Genomic DNA, 25,318 nt, shown 5'->3' on the forward strand with positions numbered 1-25,318 from the left:
GACCGTCTGTCTTCGCCCCATCTTTTCCTCCAGGCCTGGGCTCAGGGGCAGCTGTGTAGCTGGTCGCCCTCACAGCGCTTTCTCTCGAGCAGCAGCTGCCGGCACAGTCCACGGGCCTCCTCTGTCCAGCCGCTCAGCACCGGCCCCTGGTGTATGCCGTCTGTGTTTCTGATCACAGTTGAGGGGGGAGGAGGGGACCCCGGCTGGAGAGCGCTGTCCCTGCAGAGGCGGGGCCGTGAGCAGCGAGCGTGAGCGGCCTTTGGGTTTGCGGTGGTTTAACCCACGTGGTCGCTGACACGCAGCCCTTGCGTGATTCTGGGTTTCTGACTCTTGACAGGAGGGTTTGGCAGCATGGCCCGCATTCCGCACGGATGAGCCATGCTGGGACAGCAGGCGCCGTGAGGATCAGTGTTAGGAAACGGCCACGTGGTGGCCGGTGGGAGGGCGGAGGCTGGCAGACTGCGCCTGGGGCTCTACACGCCCCACTCCTCAGGTCCCTGGCGGGTTGCTTCCTCCGGCCGCTCTGGGCTCACCCCCTGGACGCTCAGGACCACCACAGCTCCCCCGTCAGGGGCACATGGCTCCCCGCGCTCCGGCCCTGCCTCGTGGGCTGGGCGTGGGGGGCCCGGCGGCCTCCCCTGGTGCTGGGCGGCGGTGAGTGGACCCCGAGTGGCGCGTGATTCACAGACCAGGGTGTTGCCCTCTGGTCCTGACCGTGAACAAGGTGGGGACATGGACTTGGACCTCTGACCTCAACCACCTCCTGAAACCAGTGACTATCGTTACAGTGACCCACCTTGTTTTTTAAATATTTAATAGTGCTATCACCATGCAAGTATTAAAGTCACCTTTAGACAGAGTGCAAAGGTAAGCCAAAAGTAGGAGAAGCTATTTGCAGATCATGTATCTTTCGGAGACCTTGCGTCTACAACATGAAAAGTAATAACATAATCAGAAAACAAACTTGAAATGGGCAAAAGACTAGAATTAAACAGTTTATCAAAGGAGACATTCAAACTGTCTTCTAAGAATTAGAAGGAAACGTTCTCAAAATTGTTAGTCACTAGGAAAATGCCAATTGAAACCACGATGGGGGGACCTGACTTCCCTGGTTGAGGAATCTGCCATCCAGTATCGGGGACTCGGGCTCAGTGCCTCTTCTGGGAGTTGAGACCCTACATGCATCCAGGGAAGTACCCACGTGCTGCGGCTGCTGAGCCCGCACGCCACCAAGCAGACCCGATGTAGCCCAATAAATATTTAATAAACACGCAGAGGAATTTCACTACACGTGGACCAGTCACTATAATGCAAAAAAGACCATGCCAAGCCTTACGAGGACTTCAAGAAAACGGAACCTCCCCACAGTGCTGGTGGGAACAAAAATAGTACAATCCCGGCTGGAAAAACCTGCCAGTTTCTTAAGAAGCTACACGTAAGCTTAGCATATGACCCAACAACTTCACTCCTGTGAATCCAAGAGAAATAAAATCGTACCTGCTCAAACCCTCCTGTCAGCGCTCTTGGCAGCGTCGTTCATAACAGCTGCAATATGGAAGCAAAGAGTTGGATGCAACTGAGCGACTGACCTGATAGGAGCAACTCGGCTGGCAGATGGACACACGGGTCTGGTGAGCCCGTGCAGTGGCCACAGAGCCAAGAGGCGGGCGGGCAGCGCAGACAGACCGCAGCCTCAGCAGAGGCCGGCGCAGAGTGACACGCCGTGCGACTGCACGCACAGTGTTCAGAAACGTCCAAACAGAAGTCAGACCTGCTGTGACCTGGCGCTGCATGGGGTGGGGCGGGGGCCTGGCTTCAGACAGGCTCAGGGGAGATGTCTGGAGTGATGAAGGCATTGTCAGACTGGGCCACGGTGACGGCATAGCTCTATAAACCTACCAACTTACTTTAAATAACTAAAATGTATTGGGTGCAAAGTCTCTTCAATGAAGTTGTTAAAATTATCTTTGGAAACTAACTTTGAAGAACCATAGAGAAAGTCTCTTTACTCAGATGACGTTTGGCGGTAGGCTGCGCTTACAGTACGGCTCACTCCGCACGCTCCTACACAGGCCAGCCGTACTCTGGAATGAGCTCAGATGTAACTTCGTGGCCCTGAACCTAATCGCAGCCAGCCAATTTTAAGTCAGATTTGACTTTGACCCTGACTCACATCTCAGTTTCATTTCCTTACTGACAAATCATCTAAGCATGGGCCCCTTGAAATGACCTTGAATCTGACCCTGTTATATTCCGACTTTAAATCACACTGAGCCCCTACCCACTGTGACAACTCTCCAACCTGGGGCTAATCCATCTCAACGTTCGCCCAGCATCGTCTTCCTGTGTCCTGTACACACAGCTGCGCTTGCCTAGACTTGGTTTCTCCTCAGTAAGAAGCGGGTGGAGACTCAACTCCACTGGCGCAGTGTCTTCCCCATATTCCTACCAAGACTGCACGTGCTCTTGAGACACCAAGTTTGCTCCAACAAGGCGTAAGATGTGCTTTTGAAGAGAATGGGGTTTGCAGGGTTTGCACTGATGCAAATTCTTACCGTCCTCCTCCTTAGATCCTTTGAATTTGCTCTGTTTCCAGGAAGAATGTGAACTGAGACGCGTGTGTGGGGGTGTGCCGGAGTCCACCTCCGGCAGCCGGGGATTCAACCTGACGGGCTGAGCGGTGTCGGCGAGAAACTCAGGCAGCCTCTCATTTTTCTTGGACTGCCTGTTTATTTCAAGCTTATGATTCTCTTTTATACTTTTACAAAGGCATTAGGTCAGAGGTTTGACATTTTTAGTTCCCATTGACCCCGATTTATTTTTCTCCAAAGATCATTGTTGCCCCTCAAAAAGAGTTTCTGCCTCAGCGATTCTCTTATCTACTTTTTCTCATGTGTCCTTGTGAATACACTGTAACTCATGCTAATGTCTGGGCTGCGTACCACATTCCTCAGTTTCTTTCTTATCTTTCTAAGTCCTGTTTGCCCCTAGTATCCTAAGCTCACTATTTCTTAGAAAGGGCTTCTAGCTAATAATATCTCTAAAGTCCCTAATTTCTATAAGCTATAGTAGAATATTGTAACATTACAGCAATCCTTAAATCTTTAGTTTCTAACTATTTTAATTATTCCTAGGCCCTAAATTCAGCAAACTCCTTTCCCATAAACACTTTTCTCACAAATAAGCTTCAGATAGAATCCCTCCCATGGCCTCAAGCTGCAGCCTGCGTGCTCACCCTGGAACACTTTTTTGTAAAAGTCCTTGAACAGATGTCAGTGATTAACTTTATGAATTATTCTCTGAGCACAGCTGCAGAAGGCTTTATGCCTTCTCCTGCTCCTCTCAAAAACAATAAGCACCTTAATATTCTCTTCAGTCAACTCAGCTGAGGAAAGGAAAACACAAGTCAGAATCACAAAGCCTAACTCCATTCTGGGTCCATGCCTATGGAACAAAGGGAGGGGGTTTAGGGCCATGCCTCTATTTTGTCAGTAATGCCTAAGGCGGCTCCTGACAGTGGTGTGTCTACGTTCATCTCAGTTCCAACAAAGAGGCGGTTCCTTTGAGAAACAGCCAAGATCTGTTGCGCCGATGCTGACCCTGACACCCTCGGCCTTGAAATGACTGTCACTCACTCACTGTGCCCACGTCTTGTCCTAAATTTAGGTTGACTTCATCCTTAACCTCAGACCAGGTCTTTACCTTGAAACTGGCCTTGAGCCTGACCCTGACCCATCTCTCACCCTGTGAGGGAGCGTGCGTTCCACCTGACTTGCCCTGATTTTGCCCATGACCTGAACGTGTGGAATCGAGAACAAACAGTGAAAACCCAAGTCCGCAGATGCGGAGAGCACACTGGGAACCAGGGCCAGCATGTGTGGCGAGCAGCGTGGGTGGAGGGCCGGGAGGCCAGGAAGGCCTTTACGAAGTCAGTCCTGGGGAGGTCACGCACGGCCCGGTGCCTGGTTCAGAAACCTGCATGTGTGGAGCCACCGGGAGAGCAGACCTTAACATTCTCGTCACAAAAACGTCAGCGCACGTGACGGGGGGTGGTGATCGTTTCACAGCATGGACAACGCCGAGTCATGATGGTCCGAAGCTCACAGCACGTCACCCGTGGGGAAAACCAGCTAAACCTTGCACGGGATGCAAAACTGAACTCCAGATGAATCACAGCCTGTAAAGCTCTGAAACTGTAAGACTGGGACACTTGGGAAAAACACAGGAAAAATACTCAAGAGCTAAGGCTTGGTGAAGAACCTCTTAAACGTGGCTCCAAGAGCATATTCTATAAAAGGAAAAAATCAATAAATCGGACTCCATCAAAATTCAAAGCTTTTTCTCTGGAAAAGCTGTTTAAGGGGATGAAAGACCGACTACAGAGAGCAGCTCCCAGAAGCCCTGGCGTCCAGAGTGTTCCCTGGGGCTCCGTAATGGCTGACGGCGGCCCATGGGGCGTCTCGGCCTCCGTGTCAGGATGGGGCCCGTGCTGATGAGCTGATGGCCGTGAGCATGGGGTGAGGGGCCAGGGGAGGCCCCCTCACGCCTGCTCGTCCACCCAGGGGAGCTGACAGGTGCACCCTCATAAAACTGACACGGGACACGGCGCGACCCTCGACCCGGCCCCGGCTCACATTGCCGGACTTTCCCCACCAGGCGCGCCTGCCACGGACGATGTGGGGCGCCTCCCTCGGGCAAGGCCACATTCTTTCCCACACACCAGGGGGTTTACCCGTTTGAAGGGGGTGAACTCAATTCGCGTTTGAGAAGAGCGTCCCAGGAACTTGTCTGGGAACTAGGGGGGTGGGGGACTCTGCAGGAAGCATTCAGCGTTCCATCTCTAGACTGGACGCTCTTGTGGCCACGGACCCCAGACTGGAGTTGCACGCGCCCCACCTCCAGCCAGCCGCGCTCGCTGCAGACCTGCCCCCCAGTCCTAACCGGCCAGAGCCGAGCTCGTCATATCTATGCTGAGCTCCCACCTGCCCTGAATCCGGGGCTTTTTGTACATGGACAGACGCCACGGTTTGTCCAAGTCTGAAGGTCTGACAGCAGCCAAGGGCTCTGTTCAGTCCTGAGCAGGCTTTTCCTTCAGGTGCTCGGCTTGTCCTTGCACTCACCGCCAGTGGATGTATGAGGCGTGCAGCTGTTCCAGCCCTGGTGAGGCTCTGTTTACTACACTGGGCCCAGTGCAATACCCTGCCCCCTTGAAGCTGCCTGTCCATCTTTATTTCAACAATCTGAACATACGGCCAGCGAGTATTTAAGTTCAGTGTCTGAAGGTGCAATTTAAACATGAGTAAGATAGTACACACCCCCCTAAAAAGTGCACAGCTCAGCAGTTTTAGGGTCCTCCCAGCGTTGTGCAGCCACTAACTCTAGACCGTTCCCATCACTCTCTCACTCCCCACTTCATCGAGTTTCAGTAGAAAATCGCGTGCAGAAATACGGTCAAAAAGGTTGGTTTGTTTTTTTCTCGCTTAACTTATGTGGAACCCAAACATCAAAGTGATGAAGATGACCAAGCTTGTGCAGATGCTTTTCAAGGCTTGATTAGGATCAGTTCAGCTCAATCGCTCAGTCGTGTCCAACTCTTTGTTGACCCCATGGACTGCAGCACGCCAGGCCCCCCTGTCCGTCACCACCTCCCGGAGTTTACTCAAACTCATGTCCATTGAGTCAATGATGCCATCCAACCATCTCATCCTCTGTCGTCCCCTTCTCCTCCCACTTTCCATCTTTCCCAGCATCAGGGTCTTTTCCAGTGAGTCAGTTCTTCGCATCAGGCGGCCAAAGTATTGGAGTTTCAGCTTCAGCTTCAGTCCTTCCAATGAATATTCAAGACACTTGATTAGGACACTTGGAGTATATCTGCTATCTCCCACATGGCATAAACCGATTGTTCTCAATGTCTCGATCTGATTGCTGTCAACTTCATCTGATCTTCCCAACCCTGGAGCATCATGCAGCGAGAAATCTCCAGCAGGAAGCTTCACAAACCGCCTCTGACACCTTCAGTCACAGCACTTTGTCCGTATACTGCACAAAGCTCTCCGTGAGCTTCAGCTGTATTTTTACCTTCACTTTCACTTCACTTTCAAGATGCTGAAAATGTGGCTTACTTCCCCTCCTGTCTTCAATACTGAAATGGTGCCGGGGTCCAGCCCCGGTGGATCCAGGGTGATTCGAAGGTGAGGGGATGGAGTCGGCGTCTTTGGAAAAATACATATTTAATCACAGATATAGAGAGATTAGAAATGGAAAGTGCAGTAGGAAGATTAGTGGAGAAAAAGAGGCTGAATAACTTGGATTACGTGGAAGAGCATCCATGCTCCAGATGGGAATTCAGCCAGAAAAACGAGGGCAAGAAAGAAGCGACATGGGGGAATCAGTCTTTCCGGAAACTGATCCGATTTCTTTATTTTTGGGTTAGCTTATATACCTTTTGTTACACATAGGGATGAATACACAGTCACGCGGGGGTCAGCAGTCCTGACCTTTATCAAAATCAGGTGCTTCACATAAATGTATAAAAAAGGTACATCATCTTCTGGCCATGAGTGAGACCTGCTGACATTTTATGATCCTTTCTTTCTGATAACCAAAAAACTTATTTCTTCCAAGGGTATTTTTTTCTTCAACCAGACACCACCCTCCAAATAAAGTTACATTCCTATAGGGTGAGGGTGTAGTGAGTTACAATCAAGAAAGGAATGTATTTAACCCAAGGTTAACATGATTAGTCTTAAAGGTTAATACTTATTTCTCCTATATGCTAGTTATATTCATTATAAGGGCAGGGAATATGGAGATTTAGCAGCAAACATCAGCCCAACAAGTGAAAATCCTTTCACCAATGCTCCCCTTAAGATCTATTTAGTCTTAAGATAGTGATAAAGTTACATTTTTACGTAGCAAGGACACAGTGATTTAAAACAGTACAGTGATCTATTACAAAAGAGAAAATCCATTAACTCAAAAAGTCTAGTATGGCTAACATCAAAAACTACTATATTTCCTTTTCTATATTCCAAATACATTGATTAATATATTCCCAGGTGCCTAAGGATATGGAGGCCTGGCGGCAATCATTGACTCAACAAGAAAAAGCCTTATGCTAATTAAGACTCTCAAAATACTCCAAAACTCTCTGTGCTGTTTATGGTTGAGGGGTAGTAAACAATCATGTGGCAGGCGTATGGATAATCCTGTCACACAAGCTAGTCTGTCAGCAGAGAGGTTTGACCTGAGACATCCTTGTCCCACCCAGAGCAGGGAATTAGCAGCAATTATTGACACAACAAATGAAAACCCTTCACCAATATAATTCCTAACCAACCCACTATACTAATAATTTCTAACTCCCCAAAAGAATTTGCCTTTAGTAAGTCTAAAACATCTCGTGCCTCTCAGGTTGGGAGGCTGTACCTATACAGGTGGGCTAGATAACCTTCAGAGGAGTCCGTAAGCTGAAACACTCTTGTCACGCCCAGGAATTTTTATTGCCTTGGAGCTGCACGTTTACTCCTCCTCGTAGAGAAACGGTTATGGGGGAGAACCCCCCGTAAAGTCAGAGGTGTAGGTGAGAGCATAACACAGACTCTGGTTTTGGGGTAGATGCTCAGGAACAGGGGGTTTCCTGAGGCTTGATCACGGCTTTGCGTATGCCAAGCCTCCCTCCTCATGACCTTTGCCATGGGCGGAGTTCCTCACGCTGGCTCCCGGCAAAATGGCTACACAAAAATTCACCAATTTTGATTTTTTTAAAATGCATACTGATGAGACAGCTGTCACCATACAACGGCACAAAACTGTTCCAAATGAAGACGAGTGAGCGCTACCAGAGCCATGTTACAGAAATAAACGAACATTTTGGCCAACCCAGAGCAACACTGCCGTCATCAGAACAGTAGTGGTCCTAGCACAGAACAGAAATAGACAAAGATGGGACAGTATAGAGAGCGCAGAAATAAACCCGCAGCCCTGTGCTCAGCCACTCTAGACAAAGGGAGGGGGGATACACAGTGGAGGGAAACAGCCTCTTCAAGAAACGGGACTCGGAAAGCTCACAGCTGTGTGCAAACACCAGAAATCGGAACCTTCCCTAACGACGTATACAAAAATAGACTCAAAAGGGACTCGAGCTAAGTGTGAATGGGTGCAGCCGCTGTGGACACCAGTATGGGAGTTCCTGAGAAAACTAAAAGCGCAGCTGCTATTAATACACGAGCCGGCAACCCCACTCCTGGGCATGTATGTCCAAACAGAAGTGTGAATGAAAAGACACGCGCACGCCTACACAAAAATTCACCAATTTTGATTTTTTTAAAATGCATACTGATGAGACAGCTGTCACCATACAACGGCACAAAATTGTTTCAAATGAGGTTGAAGACGACTTCAGCGCAGCACTATTCGCGGCGGCCAAGACAAGGACACGGCCTGAACGACCACGGGCAGACGGACAAAGAAGGTGTCATGGGGCTTCCCGGGCGCTCCGGTCGTTGAGCATCCGCCCGCCGACGCAGGGGACACGGTTTCTATCCCTGGTCCAGGAACTACGATCCCACAGGCTGTGGAGTAACCCGGCTCACGCACCACCATTCCGGAAGCCCGGGTGCCTACAGCGTCTGCTCCGCCACGAGGAGCCCCCAGTCGCCGCAAGTGGAGGGCTGCCTGCACAGCAGCCAAGACCCAGCGCAACCAGAACGAAAGACAACTTTCAACCCAAAGGATCCCAACTACGCACGAGCTCTCCTGATCGCCACCCCTCGCTGGCACCCTGCTCGTATTCCGTGGGTCCACTGCCCCTACATGCATCCCACCAGCATTTTCCAATGTGCACAGTCCAATTCTCCAGCTGCGCCTAGTGGCGGCCCCAGCGCACGTGCCTGGCTCCGCGCATGCGCCTGCTTGCGTGAGCCGAGAAGCGTGTGGCTGGAAGCCGGTGCTGCCGGAGCCCTGGCGTGCCTAGAGCTGATGTGGCTGCCCTGCCCGGCTTCCCTCCGACCGCCGGGTTTCCTGGCATCCAGAAGAGACGCGAGTGTCAGCCCGGCCCTCCGCCCTCCTTCCCCCGGCGTTCTCGAGGCGCTGCGGGAGGGGTCCCTGTCACCGGGAACTCGTCACTTTGCTGGAGCTCCAGGGGAAGGAGCCGGTGCTGGAATGCCGTCCCCTACTCAGGGTCTTGTCTAGTCCGTGGGTTAACGGCGAGTCCAGGGAGGAGGAGGGGTGAGGGGTGTAATAAAGCCCCAGCTTTAGGAGAGCAAAGGCCCACTGACCGCAGGAAGCCCGCACAGCTGTCAGCCCAGAAAGGCGCCCTCCCTCTCCCCCCAGTCACGCCTCCACCCCTGGAAGGGCTGTTCGGGGGTCGTCTTGTCCCGGGGCTGCTGGCTTCACCCCCCCCCCCCCCTCCAGGTCCCTTTTGGGACGAGAGGACCCTCCAGCTCTGGCACCCGCTCAGCTTGCCCTGGGCATCGCCGGAGTCCTGTCAGGGGATCGCTTCCCTGCCTCTTTCCCCTGAAAAGAAACCGCTAGAGCATCCTGAAAAGACGATGCACTGTGGCCAAGCGGCGTTTATTCCTGGAATGCATCTGCGAAGTCTGCCAGTGCAGGACGTTTAGAGGGTGAAGATGAAGGCCCAGCGTGACCATCTCAAATGGTGCAGAAAAAGCACTCCAAAGAATTCAACTATGACGTTTCCGCAGGGGACTTCCCTGGGCGCCCAGTGGTCAGGACTCCCGAGCTTCCACCGCAGGGGCCACCTGGTGGGGGAACTAAGATCCCGCCTGCCAACTGGGGCAGTGAAAAATATAATGAATTTCATAAATAAAATTTTTAAAAGTAAGCCAAACTCAGACACACGGAGCAGACTGGATGTTGCCACAGGTAGAGGATGAGGGTGGGTGACGTGGGTGAAGGGTGGAAGGCCTCCAGCTCCTGGGGCTGCAGCGCCCGTGATGGCGACTGGCGTTAGTCACGCTCAGCTAACTGCATATTGCAAAGCTGCTAACGCCACTGAACCAAGCTCTCTTACCTGACACGGAGCAAGCCACACTCCACGGAGATGCCTGAGATGCCGAGGTTTGAGGGTTTATTCAGAAGGTAGCCAAGCATGGAGACAGGAAAATGAACCTCCGGGCAGGCAAGAGGCTGGGGCATGATGGGATCAGGAATAAGAAATAGGGAGAGGTGGTGGGGAACGGCGTCCCATCGTGGGTCTGTGCAGGTGGAACCAGGGCCTGGCGTCTGCACCTTCCAAAGGTCACCCTGTGGACACCCGTGCCGGCCCAGTTGGAGGGGCCGTGGTCCCACAGCTCAGCTCACACCAGGTGCAGCTGAAGCCGAGTTCCTGGAGGACAACTCGCGCAGACGTGTTGTTTAGGCTGAGCTGCGTCGAGGACACGTGGCTCTTTACGCAGCAATGATTACAATGAGCTTGAGGCGTCAAGGCAGGTTACAGGTGAAATGGATTTAACTACAGACTCCATACAGTTTCACAGTGAGGGTAGGTCTTAAAAAGTCCTCATCAGGACAAAAAAAAATCCTGAAACTGTGTACGGTGACGGACTGTGCTGTCTCACAGTACATACAAACATTCAAGTACCTGGTACACTTGAGAGCTTCCCAGGCGGCTCAGCCAGTGGTCAGGAACCCGCCTGCCACTTCAGGAGACGCAGGTTTGATCCCTGGGTCGGGAAGATCCCCTGGAGGAGGGCATGGCAACCCACTCCAGTATTCTCGCCTGGAGGATCCCATGCCAGAGGAGCCTGGCAGGCTGCAGTCCCTGGGGTCACAGAGCCAGACCCGACTTAGTGACTGAACAACAAGCGTTTAACCACAAGAGATTACATACTAAACAAGATCATTTTCCTACTTGTCTTCAGAGTGTTTTGCAGCCCTGAGCCTGCCCTCCGCCTGGCATAGCAGCAGGGGCCGCTATCAGCTGCCCCCTTATGGACCCACCAGGCCTTGCAAACCACCTCATTCACTGGTATTTTCTACCTGGTCAAGTAGGCCTGTATGTTTGTGGACCCTGGGATAGATACAGTTGGTGCTTTTGTCTGTGGTTTTCTTGTGGGGTTTTTGGTTTCCTGGGACAAAATGTGAATAGACAAGCATCCAGACAGAAGAATGGGGAGCAGGGAGAAGGCAGCACAGAGGTGTGGGGGGGGGGGGACCCCCGTGAGGACGCAGCTCTGGTGGCTCACCATCAGGTGAGCCTGTGACGCCCTGCTCCCCGGGGCCCACAGTCCCCACCGGGGCTGGGGGCACGGATTCCCGACTGGCCAAGGCCAGCAGGTGCCGACAGTACGTCCTTGAAGGCAGCACCAGGGAAGGGCGGAGAGGACGGTTGAGAGGTCACTCTGGAAGCCAGCTCTGCCGGCTGGGGTGGCCGCAGGTCAGGTGCGCGCCAGCTGTCACCTGCCCAGGTGCCTGGAGAAGCCAGCCTCCAGCTGGGCCAGCCTCCACTGGGGCTGTGGACATTACGCGTGTGTCTGCGGGGGTGCAGGCGGCAGGGATGTCCTGTGAGGATCGCGCGCTGGTCTCCTGGCCCGAGGAGAGGGGCCCAGGCTGCTCTCTGAGACCGCAGAGCCCGGAGACCGCGGTGGGGGCCGGCAGGACGGCGTCCCAGGCGGCCGGCCCAGGGCGCGGTCTCCGCACGGACCCGCACCGCAGAGCCGCCTCCAGAGCGGCCCTGCACGAGCGACCGCCAGCGAGGGTCCAGATCGCCGGCTCTGGGTCAGCTCCTCTCGCAGAGCGGCTCCCCCGGCGGCCGCGCGAGCCCGCGTCGCCCGGGACCCCCCGAGGCCCCTCCTCCGCCGGCCCCGCCCAGGGCGCGCGCGCCCCCGCGCCGCGGGAGGCCCAACGCCCGCCGGCGTGCCGGTTGGGAGGCGCGCGCGGTCTCCATGGAGACGGCCGCGGGGACGCGCGCCCAACGCCCGCCGGCGTGCCGGTTGGGAGGCGCGCGCGGTCTCCATGGAGACGGCCGCGGGGACGCGCGCCCAACGCCCGCCGGGGCCCGCAGCCCAGACCTCCGGCGCAGATGGAGGCGGGCGGGCGCCAAGGGCCGGGGGCACTTGGGGGAAACGCGGAGGCTGGGCGCCCGCTCCCGCGTCCCTGGGACAGAGACGAGCGTCCCCACCCCGGGGACCCTCCCCCTTCTGTCCCCAGAGGCCTCCGCCGACCGACCCCGGCCGCGGCCGCCACCCTCTCCGGGGGTGATGACTGTGCTTGCCGAGAACCTCCCCGCTGCCCACACGGAAGGCTGCCCCCAAGTCCTCGGAGCCCCCCGCCCAGGGCTCCAGGCCACAAGCGTCCCGCTGGAAAGGCTCCTTCCTCGCTTGGGCCCGCTGCTAGCCCCTCGCAGGCCTAGGGTGTGTGTGTGTGTGTGTGTGTGCGCGCGGCAGCGGGAGATGCCGCCTAGCTCCCTGCACTCTCAAGACAAGCAGCCAGGACTGGGGGCCGAGAGGAGAGGCCGCATCTCGGAACTCCTCCTAGTCAGGGCCCTTTCTCCTCATTGATTCACACAGACTTTTACTGAGCACCTACTGTGTGCCGCCTACAAAGGGTCCGGTGACCCACACGCCAGACAAGCAGAAGCTGGGTGGGGAAGAGAGACTGCAGAAGCTACAGCAGTGACGCGTGCTTTGAAGAACCAACCTGGGAAAGGGAGAGACGGTGGGGGGTGGATGGCCCTACTTCAGATGGGGTGCTCAGGGAGGGCTTCCCGGAGGAGGTGGTATTCACCTGATTGGCAAGAATGGGAGGCGAAGGAGGGCTCACCAGCACTCAAGCCCCAAGTGGAGGGGCGGGTAGGGGCCACGGGGCAGGGCAGGACACCGAGGCAGCACGCTTAGATGTGATTCTAAGTGCCATGGGAAGCCGCCCGAGGGTTTAAGGAGGGATGGGCAGGATCTGATGGGGTCCAGTGGGGGCTCTGAGAAAACGGTGGCTTCTGTGAAGATCTGGCCACAGGGAGGCCCACTCGGAGGCGCTCTCTGTCTTCTGGGGCTGGTAGTGCCTGGCGGACAGGTCCAGGGTGAGCTCAGAGGCCAGGAGACAGCTCGGGCTCTCCCCCGGGTCCCCTCCCGATGTTCCCAAGCTCTGGGGCCTGGCCCCAAAGGACAGCCTTCTCACCCAGACAAGGCGGGCACATGGCCAATGTCCGTCCTCATCCAGGGGACTGGCCTGGCCTCCCCATCCCTTCCCCATCCCCAGCTAACTGGCCAGATGAGAGGTCAGCAAGGGCAAGAGCACTGGACTGGGAATAAGACTTGGAGACAACCCAGAAACCCCGGGTGGGCTTGGCCCCTTCCCTGCACCTGGCACCTCAGCTTCTTCAGGTCCCAGGGGGTCCCTTCCCCTGAACCTATCGAGGATGCTCCCAAAGCATTCAGGGGGTCACCTCCTTCAAGAAGCAGTGGCTGAGAGGGGAGGGGCGGAGGAGGGCTCAGTTTTGGAGAGCTGTGTATGCCAGGCTCTCGAGTTAGGAGGAGGTGTTGTCTCCTGGGCTTTGCTGGCCTCTTCATTTTCAGAAGTGGGTCCCCTTGCACCTAACTTCTGAAACAGCAGTTAGAGCCCCTTCTAGAGTCTCATATTTGAGGCTACACAAGACAGAAGGGTCTTGGGGGCAGATGTTAAAGCAGAAGATAATTTAGCTAAGGAAGACTCAATGAGAAGAAATTGGGATGGCCAGGGTTGAAGGAGCTGGGGTGGGAAGCGGGCTGCGGAAGGGAGGGCAGGTGAGCCGGGGGAATAAAGTCAAAGACGTCAGCAGGGCCTGGATGCTGTGGCCAGGGCGGGCACCCTGAGTGGGAAAGTGACAAGCTCCCACTCTCCTCTTCAAAGGCCTCTGAAGCGGGCGATGGTGGGCAGTGGTGGGCAGGAGGAGGCGCACCCCCAGAAAGTGGCAGTTAGGGAGCTTTCAGGGCAGCTGGGTTGGTTCTAGATCAGGAAAGAAAGTCAGGACCCCCAGGACTGGGCGAGCCGAGCCTGATCGCTCTGAGATGAGCTTCTCTGAGCCTTGCAGGCCCTCGTGCTAACCCTAAGCCTGCCCAGCTTTGACTCCCATTTCATTCATTCAACAAATATTTATTGAGGGCCTACTATGTGTCAGGCCCCGTGCAGCGTGGCTTGAGCGCATCCCTGCTCTCGTGGGGGTGACAGGCACAAGACAGGACAATCTCAGAGAGCAATTAACGGTGTAAAACCAAGTGCTACTGCTAGAATCGGGGTGGTGCCGCTCCTTGAAATGAGGGGAACAGCAAATGCTTTGTTGTCTTCCCCGGCCGGGGGGGCCTTGCCAGTGCGGTCACACTGGAAGATGGTTTCTCTGCTTGTCAGGCTCTGCCCTGGCCCCAGCGCCCCTCCCAGAACAGTGTCTGGATGCGACCTTGCCCCAGCCCCTCGGCCTTGATCCCTCGGGCCCCATGGAGAAGAGATATCAAACTCTACCACGGCCGAGGCCGGACAACAGTTCCGACCTTGGCCTCCCCGGCGCATGGGCCAGCTCACCCCCCAGGAGACCCTGCCGGAGGAGGGAGGCAAACAGGCAAGGGGTCAGCCTCTCCCAGGCCTCCCTGTCCATGGAACACGGCTCGAAGTCCACTCAATGCCACTGTCCCCCCAGAGCCTGCCCCCCTCTGCTGGGCAGCGATCCTCCTGCAGGAGAGGCCCTTCGGGGAGGCAGGGGCAAGCCTCTCCTAGGCCACTGTGCCCACAGATCACGGCTCAAAGGCCACTCGGCGCCATTGTCTTCCCAGAGCCTGCCCCCTTCCCTGCCCCTGGCTGGCAGAGATCCCCACAGGGGAGGCGGGGCTGTGGCTGAAGGAAGAAGGAAGAAGGGGGGGCAGAGCCAGGCTGTGAGGGGGCAGAAAGCCAGGCCATCCAAGCCTCCAAAAGCCTGAATTCGATGGGGGAGCCAGGAAGGCTCGAGGCTGCGGCCAGGTCACCAGGGGTGGCCTGATGGCTGTGCCTGAAATGTGGGGTGGGGATGGAGTTGGGAGACACACGCAGGCCAAGCCAGGTGGACTCACAAGGCCCAGGATGGGTGCTCATGGGGGACGTGGGTTGGGGGGCACACTTGGAAGCCTGCCGGGTCACAGGGCATCAACACTTAAGTGGATCTGTAAGAGTGGTCTGGAGGCTCGTTCTGGGCTGGTGTACAAAGGACAGTCAGGGAGACACATCAGGAACTGACCAGCCTGCCCCGAGGGCACGACCAGACGGGCACAGGCCCCCGGACGCGGACTGGTGTCCAGGGCCGAGACGCGCCCCTCGGCTGTCACCTCACAGCCTTGTTCCCCCAGTCGGGTTTTATACCACAAATAACTTCACTAAGAAAAAGGGCTCTTAAAGGAAAAAGACGTAAAAGGCCTGGAGAAGGCCATGTGGCCGAGCGGGTCCCCAGCTCTGGCAGAGCCGGCTGCGGGAAGCTGGGGGGGACGCTCCAGACACGAGCCTCTGCTCACGTCCAAGCGAACAGCACCACCTGCCAGGCCCCGTGTCAGCTGTCGGCTCCGGGGCTGGGGGGGCACTGTCACTTCGTGCCCCTCATCCACAGGCCCCCCACCCCCGGATGAGCTGGGACCCCAACACATGGCGCCCGGCAGTAGTGGGTCCTTGCACGCTGAACAGCGCCCATCCCTTCTTTACACACTGTCTTCTAAGCACAGCTGCACTTTGGGGGCGTCTGCAGCGGGGAATCGGAGGTGGATGGGCATCGGGGCTCCGGGCTCGCTGCACTGCTCCCTGGGGACAGGGCGTGGTGGCCTCTCAGTCGCTAGTCCTGCCTCAGCAAGGGGCCCGCCCGCTGCTGGCGGGGAGAGGGGAGACCAGAGGCCCCCAGAGCACCCCCATTCAGGGCTTCACAATACACATTTGCATCTTAAAGGCGACCTTTCCCCACCCTTACACCTGGTGAATTCCCCCATTTCCCTTTACATAGTAAAAAGCACCTAAGGCCTCTTACTTCCATTTTAAACCCCAAACCGGGCCAGGCTGGAGCCAGCCTCGCTGTCTAAATCAGTGTGGGAGACAGAGCTTCCTGTCAGCTCCGGAGCCCGCTGGGCCTTCCCACAGGGGCTGCGGCCCCTCAGACCTCTCGGCCTCGCGCCTGGGGCCCCATCCCAGGCTGTCTAACTGTGAGTGTGTGAGTGGATCCCTACAGGGGTGGGGACAGGGCTGGCCCAGGGCCCAGGCAGGTGGCTCGCATGGGGAGTGTGTGGGCAAGCGGGGGTCCAGGCCAAGCCACATGTCTGCTGCAGGGCCGGTCCAGCTGGCGCTCAGAGGGCCCCCTCGCCCCGCTACAAATAGGCAACCTAAGGTCAGATAAGGATAAGTGCTATGAGGAAAATAAAGCGGGGCGGCGGGCCTGGAGGCAGCTCTGAATGGATTCTGGAGGAAAAGGGCCGGCCACCTGGCTGTGCCAAGGCCCCAAGCGGGAGCCCCGGGCGTGGCGAGAGCCTCGAGCGTCGCGGGAGCCCCAGCAAGGAACAAAAAGGCCAGAGCCAGGGGGTGGGGCGGCGGAGGGGCGCGCGGCCCCTGCTCTCTACAAGTGTCGGGGAGGGCGGGATTGCAGGGGAAAGTGGGAGACACAGAAGAGGCACTTCAGACACCCCGGAGGGGAAGGCGGGCGCCGCGGTCTGCTGCTCAGGAGAGAGACATGGGTGTCACCAGCGTATGGGTGGTGTTTGGAGCAGCAGGACCCCAGGACCTGAGGAAGGGGCGGCCGTCCCTGCCAGGCCCTGGCCAACTGCAGAGGCCTTTCCCCACGTTTCGCCATCCTTCCATTGGCCACGGGAGGCCTTCGCCACCTGTCCTGTCCTTACAGGGGGGCAGGCGGCTCCCTGGGAGTGGGGGGTTCACGGGCCACGCCTTCCCGAAGGCATAGGCCCAGTCCTCTGTTTGCTCATCTGTATGCTGAGGTCAGTGAGAGGAAACTACTCCATCCCACCAGCGCCCGAGCCCACCGGGCTGCAGGGGCCTCGGAGCGTGTGCACCACGTCCTCCTGGTGGTCTGGGCTGCGCTGCCTGGCCTGCACGTGTGCACTCTGCTCTGAGTCCTTCGCTCCTCCCGGTACGGCCAGGCCTACCCCTGGCCACAGGGCCTTCCCCCTACTCCTGCTGACCCCCTCCTCGCTGGTCAGGCGCTGGACATCAGCCCACTGTTCCTCAGCCCCCACCCCGCTTCTGCCCCGACCCAGGTCCAATCTGCAGATTTTTTTAAAAAGAGAAATGTGAAATCTGGACTGCATTTTTGTGTGACATGGCCTGATTTTTAAACTTCACCTTTTAAAATACACTGGGCTGAACAGGCAAAGTCCAGGCAGAGGTTCTGAGAAGTCGGACGCTGGCCAGTCAGCTCATTCAACCAGTTTCCTGAGGGGCTGCCCTGGGTAGACAGGTCCTCGGTTCTAGGAATTCTCTCAATCTGCAGGGCCCGGGCGGGTCCCCTCCTCTCTGACGGTTCTTCCTCTGTCTCCAGAGGACAGCCACTGTCTCCTGCCAGCCCACACCCTCCCCTTCCAACCAACGTCCGGCAGTGGAGACAGGGCCCTCATCCAGCCTCGCCTGCAGCTGCAAGCGGCTCCAGATTCTCATTCACAGCCCATCCCCCGCCCCCACAGGAGGAGCAGATTTCAGTCTGGGGTCCCCTCGGGGGCCTCGCCCTCTGTTCTCCCTTGGACCTGAGTCCCTCTCGCCAGTCACCGGGTTGCCTGGGCCAGCTGTCTCCTGGGCGTCCCTGCTCACTCTCCAGCTCCGTGCATCCTGAGGGGCAAGGCGTCTCCACCCCGCAGCTTCTCGCCCTGCACACACCTTGCATCTCTGGAACCCGAGGTCTTCGCTCAAGCCCTGTGTGTCCGCAGGCCCCTGACCACTGCTCCCCATCTCCCCCTGGAATCGGGGCTCCAGGCCGCTGGGCTAGAAGGGGCTCCGCCTCTCCGCAGGAGCCTATGCGGAGACTCCTCTCCTTCTCTCTCCTGCTGCATGTACTCAGTGGCCCCTTTTGTGGCTCCCAGCCCCTGACCTCCCCCATCCGCCTGCGAATCCCAGCAGCCTCACACTTCCCTGGGTCAAAGTCCTCCTCTCCTGGGGCTTATTACAACCGCAGCTTGTTGGAGAGCACGCCGGGCAGGGCAAACGCTGTGGCAGGGGTGCGAAGACCTCTGAGAGGCCGGCGGTTCTGCTCTATGCCCCCACTCCGTCCCGCCAGCCCCTCCTCCATGCTTGGGCCTCAGGAGACTGTAGGGAGCAGGATCGGGCCTAAATCACTCACCCTAAAGAGGATCCACCCTCCTCCTGGAGCGTCTCTACGTGTCTCAGCTTATCCCAAGTGACGGCTCCTTTGGCTTGGAGAAAGATGGTCCGACGCCTCCTCCTCACCCCCAGTACTGGACCCAGCGGCAGGGCCACCAACTGAAACAAGCTTCCGCCTGGTACCCAGAGTGTCCCCGCTCTCAACTGCGCTCCCCACACGAAGGGGGGGGGGGGTGCTGCCCAGAACGAGGAGCCGCTCCCCTCCCTCATCCTCCTTGGGAAATCCTCCCGGGGCCAGCGCCTCCCCTCGCCCCCGCCGGAGCCACCTTGTGGCTTTGGGGTAAGGGTAGAAGCTACTTCGCACCGTAAAATGGGGGCACTTGTAGCATCCGCGGCGGCGGTGGGGGGGAGGGGGGACGCCTAGGGAATGTCCCCAGAGAAGCACCTACAGTCCTCCTCGCCGCCTCCCGCGTGGTGACCTGGGCCCTCGAGGCCTAAGGAGGCCTCGGGTGCGCAAAGGAAGGCGCCTGCATCCGCCCTCCCCTTGCACGCAGGCGGAGACCCCCCTCGAAGCGTCCCGGCTCCTTCCACACTGCCCCAGCCGACCGCGCGAGGGCGTGCCCTGTGTTAGTTCGGACAAATTAAAGCTCGTCCAGCGGGCAGGCCCGGGGTCCCCTGGACGCGATCTGCGCTTGGGGGCCCGTGGAGCACTCTTGGCTGTCGGCTGCGGAGCTCTGGGCTGCGGGGTCTCCCTGGGGGCGCGCGCTATTCGGCCTCAAACGGGGTGCCCCCCTCCTCTCGCGCTCCCTCAGCCTAGGGTGCGCCCCTCCGTTCCCCTCTCGCGAGCCCTCCCTGGGCGCGGGCCGCCTCTCCATCGCGCCGCGGGCTCGGGCCCTGTCCAGGGTGCACAGCGGCGCGCACAGTGGTGCCGGGGAGGCCGGGTCTGGGAAGCCAGCGGCCGGGGAAGGGGCTCCAAGAAGCACAAGTTGGCGCCGGCCCCGGACCAGGCTGTTGTTGTTCTCAACGTGGTCCGCCGCGGAGCCTTAAAAGGGGAGCGCGGCGCCCTCCCCGCCAGAGCGCAGCGCGCACGCCCGGCGAGTTCCGGTGTAGGCAGCGGTGGCGGCAGCTCGCTAGGCCGACTTCCCGGCTCCCAGGCGGTCTTTGCTCTGGCCAGCTCGCGCCGGACTCCAGCGTTCCGATCGCTCCTGCGCCGGCCCCGCTTCCGGTCCCGATTCGGGACCCCCGCTCCGGCCGGCCCGGCCCCCACCCCAGCCCTGCCGCCCGGCCCCAGGCCCGGCCGCGGCCGCTCCCGCCTGGAGCCGCCGCGCGCCCCCAGTCCCCCGGCGCCCCCGCGGCCCCTCGCCTTTCTCTTCCCGGCGCGGCCTCCGGGTTTCCGCGCCCCGCCCGCCACCAACCCGCTCGCCACTATGTCTGTGGAGCTCGAAGAGGCCCTCCCGCTGACGACTGCCGAGGGGGCGGCCAAGAAGGCGGCGAAGGCCGGAGGCTCGGTCGCATTGTCCCCGTCCAAGAAGAGGAAGAATAGCAAAAAGAAGAATCAGCCGGGCAAGTACAGCCAGCTGGTGGTGGAGACCATCCGCCGGCTAGGCGAGCGCAACGGCTCATCGCTGGCCAAGATCTACGCGGAGGCCAAGAAGGTGGCGTGGTTCGACCAGCAAAACGGGCGCACCTACCTCAAGTACTCCATCAAGGCGCTGGTGCAGAACGACACCCTGCTGCAGGTGAAGGGCACCGGCGCCAACGGCTCGTTCAAGCTCAACCGCAAGAAGCTGGAGGGTGGCGGCGGCGAGCGGCGCGGAGCCCCGGCGCCCGCCTCTGCCCCGGCGCCCGCTGCGCACAAGGCCAAGAAGGCGGCCCCGGGCGCGGCCGCCCCGCGACGCGCGGACAAGAAGCCGACTAAGAGCCCACAGCCCGAGAAGCGCTCACACAAGAAGGGCGCCGCTTCCAAGAAGGACAAAGGCAGCAAGGCCAAGAAGGCGGCGGCCGCGGGGGGCAAGAAGGTGAAGAAGGCGGCCAAACCCAGCGTCCCCAAAGTGCCCAAGGGCCGCAAGTGAGCGCGGGGCCCCGGCGCGCACTTTTCCACCCCCCAGTGCACGTAGGTTTTGCGCGGAGCCCGAACCGCCGTGCGCGCTCCGACATCAGTGGGCCCGGGCCCCGCCGGCCTGCCCATCCCCCAACGTGGGAGCGTTTTTTTTTTGTTTCGTTTTTGGTTATTGTTTGCTTTAGATTTTTGAAACGGCCCTGGCGACGCCCTTATTGGCTCTCGCCCTTGGCCCGGGCTGTCGCCTTGGTTACCGGCTCCGGGGCGCCAATGGCCGGGCTGCGCCTGCCCGCCCCGTCCCTGCGCACGAGGACGCCACGGCGGCGCAGCCCTTCCCGCCTCCGGGCGCGCGCCGGATAATGGCGCGGGAGCGCGCGTGGCTTTCCTCTCTCCGGTCTCCATTTTTGGGGCAAAATAAATTGTTTAAACCTTTCAACCGCTCTTGTCGTCTTCGAGTGGAGTAAGGCTGGGCGCGGCCGCCGCGGGGCTTGAACTTGGGCTGGATGGGTAACGGAGGGTCCCTTCCGCGCTGAGTCCGTTAGAGATGCAGGCGGGGAGCTGGGCGGTTCGTCCCAGAAGCTGGCATGGGTTTACCTGGGTAGAAGGGCAGTTTCGCCCCGGGGCTGGGGGAGCAGGGGCTTGGCGAGGGTCTGCTCTCAGTCGCTGCAGGGTGGGTCTTCACAGAGCTGAGTGAACTCGAGTTGAGTGAGGCTCCCTGTTGATGTGATGGACAGCGGACCCAGGCTCACCCACCGTGATGCAAGTAGCGGTCTGAGCAAGGCTGACCCTCCTGGAGCTTGTCAGTCTGCAGCCTACGTGGGATCCAGAGTTAAGGGTAAATGGGCAGGAATGAGACGGCCCGGGGAGGTCCCTACCCGTTTGTGTTCAGCATATGAAATAGTTGTTCGTCTAGTTGGGCAGTAAACAGGCCTATTTTAATGTTTCTATGAAGAGACAATCCTGCAAAACGAGAGAACTCTGGAGCGATGGGGAAGCCAGCGAAGATTCCAGAATAATGCATATATATGTACAGACCAGGCTGACCAAGCCTGGGGCTAGATGAGAGCGCGGAGAATCCTGGTACAGCAAGTTTCCTGAGTGCTGCCTGGCAGCCACTGCCCTCAGGAACAGAGGGAGGAGTAACAGCGCAGACCCTCCGCACGGTGGGCAAGCGGCCACCCAGACCCACTTCACCTCTCCCGGCCCTGCTGGGGGTCCTCACTGCCTCCTGCTGCAGGGAACTGCGGGGCCAGCTGCCAGTGCTGTTGCTCAGCCTTGTCCTGGGCCAAGACAGCTCAGGTGCCGGCCCTGCCCACGCTTTTGCTGGGGGTGGGAGGGAACCACGTCATCCTCTCTGAAGTGACCAGGCCGCTGGGGTGGAGGAGGAATGCTGGACTTGGCAGTGGCTGTCTGGATTCTTGGGAAAAACACCCGCCCTGCCAGCCCAGGTTTTGGCTACAACTTCATCTACTTTGCAGCTCTGATTGGGGGGCAGTGTGCCCAGTACCCTCCTGCAGGGCCACTGTGCCAGAGTGGGCCAGTCCCAAACTGTCTGCAGAGCTAGCCAATAGGCCGCCAGCAGCTAGCAGCCCTGAGAGATCTTGGCCTCCCCAGGGTCCAAGGGATGGTGCTCCTGACCCACTAAACGTGAGCCCTCAGATTCCACCCTCTTTCCCTGAACCAGATGCCACCTGGGCTCACCCCAGCTGTCCAAGTCAGCCTCGGGCTGGGGCCTGGCTCTCTGGCCCTCTCCCAGGTGGCCCGGGGAGGGGGGGGGGGTCGGGGGGAGGGGGGGGGCGGACCGGCAGAGAAGTCTGCCTCTTCTGGCCACGCTCTTCACACCAAGCAGCTTCCCCTTGCAGAGCTCCCCCGACCCAAGCTCCTCCCCTTGCTAACTCCACCCTTTGACAACCGACCTCCAGCTCCACACCCCCAAGTGGGCCTGCAGGCCCGCTGTTCTGCACGGTCTTTCCAGACTTCCGTCCTGAATTAGCTCTGCGCTGCTCACCACCCAGTTCTCCCAGCAGCCTCCAGCTCTGATGCCGCCTCCACCTCTCCTGGCACCCCTTCCCCTCTGCTCTTTGAAGGCTGGGCCCCTGGCTTGTTGCCTTTTCCAGGCTAAGGCCTGTTTCTCCAGGAGCACTGGTGCGCCTCTTGTGATGATAAAAAGCAGTTTCATTTTCTCCCAGGGACAGTCATGCCCCGTGTTGTCCAGCCACAATGCTCTGGGGTCTGGCCCTTCCAGTCCCAAGGGTGGTCACATGGCCGGAGAGCTGGCTGATGCCTCTTGAACCTGTTGCCTGGCCATGATCAGTGAAATGAGTTCTTGACCTCAACGAGTCAATTTGGAAGTAGTGAGAAAGAGGTGCTCTTCCGCCCAGGACCACTAAGGGTAGGGACATTGGGCCAGAGCTGCTGGTGGCCACCCTTGTCAACACACGGAGAAGGCCCACCTGAAAAAGAGGCCAAGGCAGAGAAAGCTGGAGCCAGTACACAGAGAAGCAGATCCCTAAGGATATGAACGCGAGGTCCAGGTCCAGTTGTGCCCGAAGCTGCTTAGACCCGGCTGTTCCAGGAGTCGATGCTTGCTTTTCACATAAGCTAGTCTGACTTGCGTTTCTGTTACCTGCAATCCGGTCTCACTCCTTCAACTCATTTTATCCTCCCATGCCCACATCCTGGACCTTGTCATCCATTCAAACTGCTCTTCCTCAACCCCCCGCCCAGGACCTCCCTGGGTGTCCAACGCAGGAGATGCAGGCTCTCTCGCTGGTCCAGGAAGATTCCGTGCGCCGTGGAGGAGGTGAGCTCGCGGGCCACAGCTGCTGAGCCTGCGCTGTGTAGCCCGAGCCCTGCGCTACAGAGCGGCTCCTGCAACTAGAGGAAGCCTGCGTGGCCGCAGTAAACCCGTGAAGATGGACACGCGCTCTCCCAGGGGCCTTCACTCCACCCACAGGCCCCTCCTCAACTCTGCCCAAGTTGCCTTCAGCCGAGCGTGGCTGGGTCCCACGCCCTGAAGTTGAAGAAACACCCTTTGTGTGCCCGGCACCCTGAGGAAGACTGCAGAGACCTCAGCCTCAAGAGAGCCCTAGAGGGAGGTGTTCCAACACCCACCTCACTGGTGCGGGAGGTCTGTTTTCTGCTCCTGCACAGAGCAGGGGGCGGATCTACTTACTGTGTCTCTTGGACTTGGCTTCAAGCGGCCTCAATTCCAGGCAAACACTGAAGGCACGGGATGCCGCGGGGCCCTGGAGGAGGGCTTCCTGGATGAGGTGAGCGTACTACAGCAAGGAGGCAAGTGACCACGGGCACGGCCACAGCCCAGGCCTACATCCGCCGGGCAGAGGGGCTGGGTGGGGGTGGGGGCCCACAGTGGCCGGGCAGGGCTCTGGACCTGGCTCCACCATGGTCTGATGTCTGGGGCAAGACTGCTCTCTCCAGGCCTCGGTGTCCTCATCTATAAACAGAGCCGAAAGAGGTTCCTTTTGCTCACTCATCTGCTGAGCAGGGCTGTCTGACCCTCTGGCCAGGGTCTCGCGTTTTCCACCACCTCTGGGTGTACGGCCCTCTCTGCCGCGAGGCTGCCTGTGTCCTCTGCCTGGGCTGGGACCTGCCTCTCTGGGAACCTCCTCAGACCTCAGGTCTGCCTCTGTGTTCCGGATCCTGCTTCTCCCTGGGCCCTGGATGGCTCCACAGACGCTGCAAAGGCCCCTTTTAAGGCCAAACTTCCCGAGCAACCCGTAGAATGCGGTCTTGACCCAGTCAACTCCAGCTCAAGCTGTCCTCCGCCAGGACAGGACCTGGTGCTGAGCACAGGACTGAAACCCAAGTCCATGTTGCATCTGACCCTGGCGACGGGGGTATCCTAGCCTGCAGAGCTGAGACTCTTCATCCAGAGGTGAACATGTCCACATCTGGCCCGGGAATCAGGAACCCTGAGAATCCAGGGAGAGCAGACCACCAGCTGCGGCGCCACTTCCCACCGAGGAGGTAAGCGGGCAGCCCGGCAACCACAGCGGCGGCTTCCACCCGAATCCGGCAAGAATCTGCCCATGGCTGCCCCGCAGGGGCAAGTGAGGGCGGCCCTGTGCGGCCCAGCCACATCCGCCATGCAAAGAGATTGCCATTCCCCCCCACAAGGTGGGTGCATGCCAGCCGGAACTAGAGTCTCAAACAGAGGTGCACAGACCCCAGAGCCCTTCTGATGGTGTCCAGGCAACAGGGGGACAGAAGGGAGCCAGAGCTTTCTCAGACACGGCAGAAGCACCTGCAAGTTTCTGAGCTGCTCTCTGGAGGCAGGGAGGGGAGTGGGTTATCCAGGGAGGCTGGCAGGAGGGTCCCCCAGCTGCCTGTGGTCCCACAAGGTGCTTGGTCATCCGAGGCACCTCCTGAGAAGTTTTTATGTGGAGATTACACATTTTGTGTGTGTGTGTGTGAAACCTCTCACTTTCAAAATGTGGGCTTGAAACTGGAACTTTGTGCATTGATGGCAGGAATGTAACGTGATGCAGCTATTGGAAAACAGTATGGAGGGTCCTCAAAAGATCCAACATAGAATTGAGCCGTCAATTTTACTTCCGGGGACACAACCGAAAGAATTGAAAGCAGTGACTCGGAGACCCGCGCAGCCGTGCTCAGGGCAGCACTCACCACCGCAGCCACCCGGCGGGAGCACCCAGGGCCCATCGGTGGCTGACGGATGAACACACCGTGCACTGTTACTCAGCCTTAAAAGGAGGTTCTGACACTGCGACATGGATTAACCTGAAAAACGCTGCGCTCAGTGAAACAAGCCCGTCAAAAAGGGACAAGCATTGCATGATCCCACGTATGCGAGGGCCGACAGGAGCCAAGTTCCCAAAGACAGGAAGGGGGATGGTGGGTGGCAGAGGCTGGGACAGGGACGGGGTCAGAATCTCCGGTTTGCAAGATGGAAAGTCTTCTGGGAGCGGATCCTGGTGATGGCTGCACAACAGTACGAGCCTCTTTCATGCCACTGGA

At 58.5% G+C, this 25,318-nt stretch overlaps 2 protein-coding genes across 2 annotated transcripts; both read left to right on the forward strand.

The window, feature by feature from the left end:
• Positions 1-11,518: 11,518 nt before the first annotated feature.
• LOC128044546 (basic proline-rich protein-like) lies at positions 11,519-12,373 on the forward strand. Its single transcript, XM_052636826.1, has one exon. The coding sequence runs from the start codon at positions 11,519-11,521 to the stop codon at positions 12,371-12,373; it is 855 nt and encodes a 284-aa protein (XP_052492786.1).
• A 6,984-nt stretch (positions 12,374-19,357) lies between these two features.
• LOC128047507 (histone H1.10) lies at positions 19,358-20,753 on the forward strand. Its single transcript, XM_052639737.1, has one exon. The coding sequence runs from the start codon at positions 19,686-19,688 to the stop codon at positions 20,328-20,330; it is 645 nt and encodes a 214-aa protein (XP_052495697.1). The 5' UTR covers positions 19,358-19,685; the 3' UTR covers positions 20,331-20,753.
• The last annotated feature ends 4,565 nt before the right edge of the window (positions 20,754-25,318 follow it).

The sequence above is a fragment of the Budorcas taxicolor genome, chromosome 1 (genome assembly GCF_023091745.1).
Source record: "Budorcas taxicolor isolate Tak-1 chromosome 1, Takin1.1, whole genome shotgun sequence".
In the NCBI taxonomy this organism is placed as follows: domain Eukaryota; kingdom Metazoa; phylum Chordata; class Mammalia; order Artiodactyla; family Bovidae; genus Budorcas; species Budorcas taxicolor.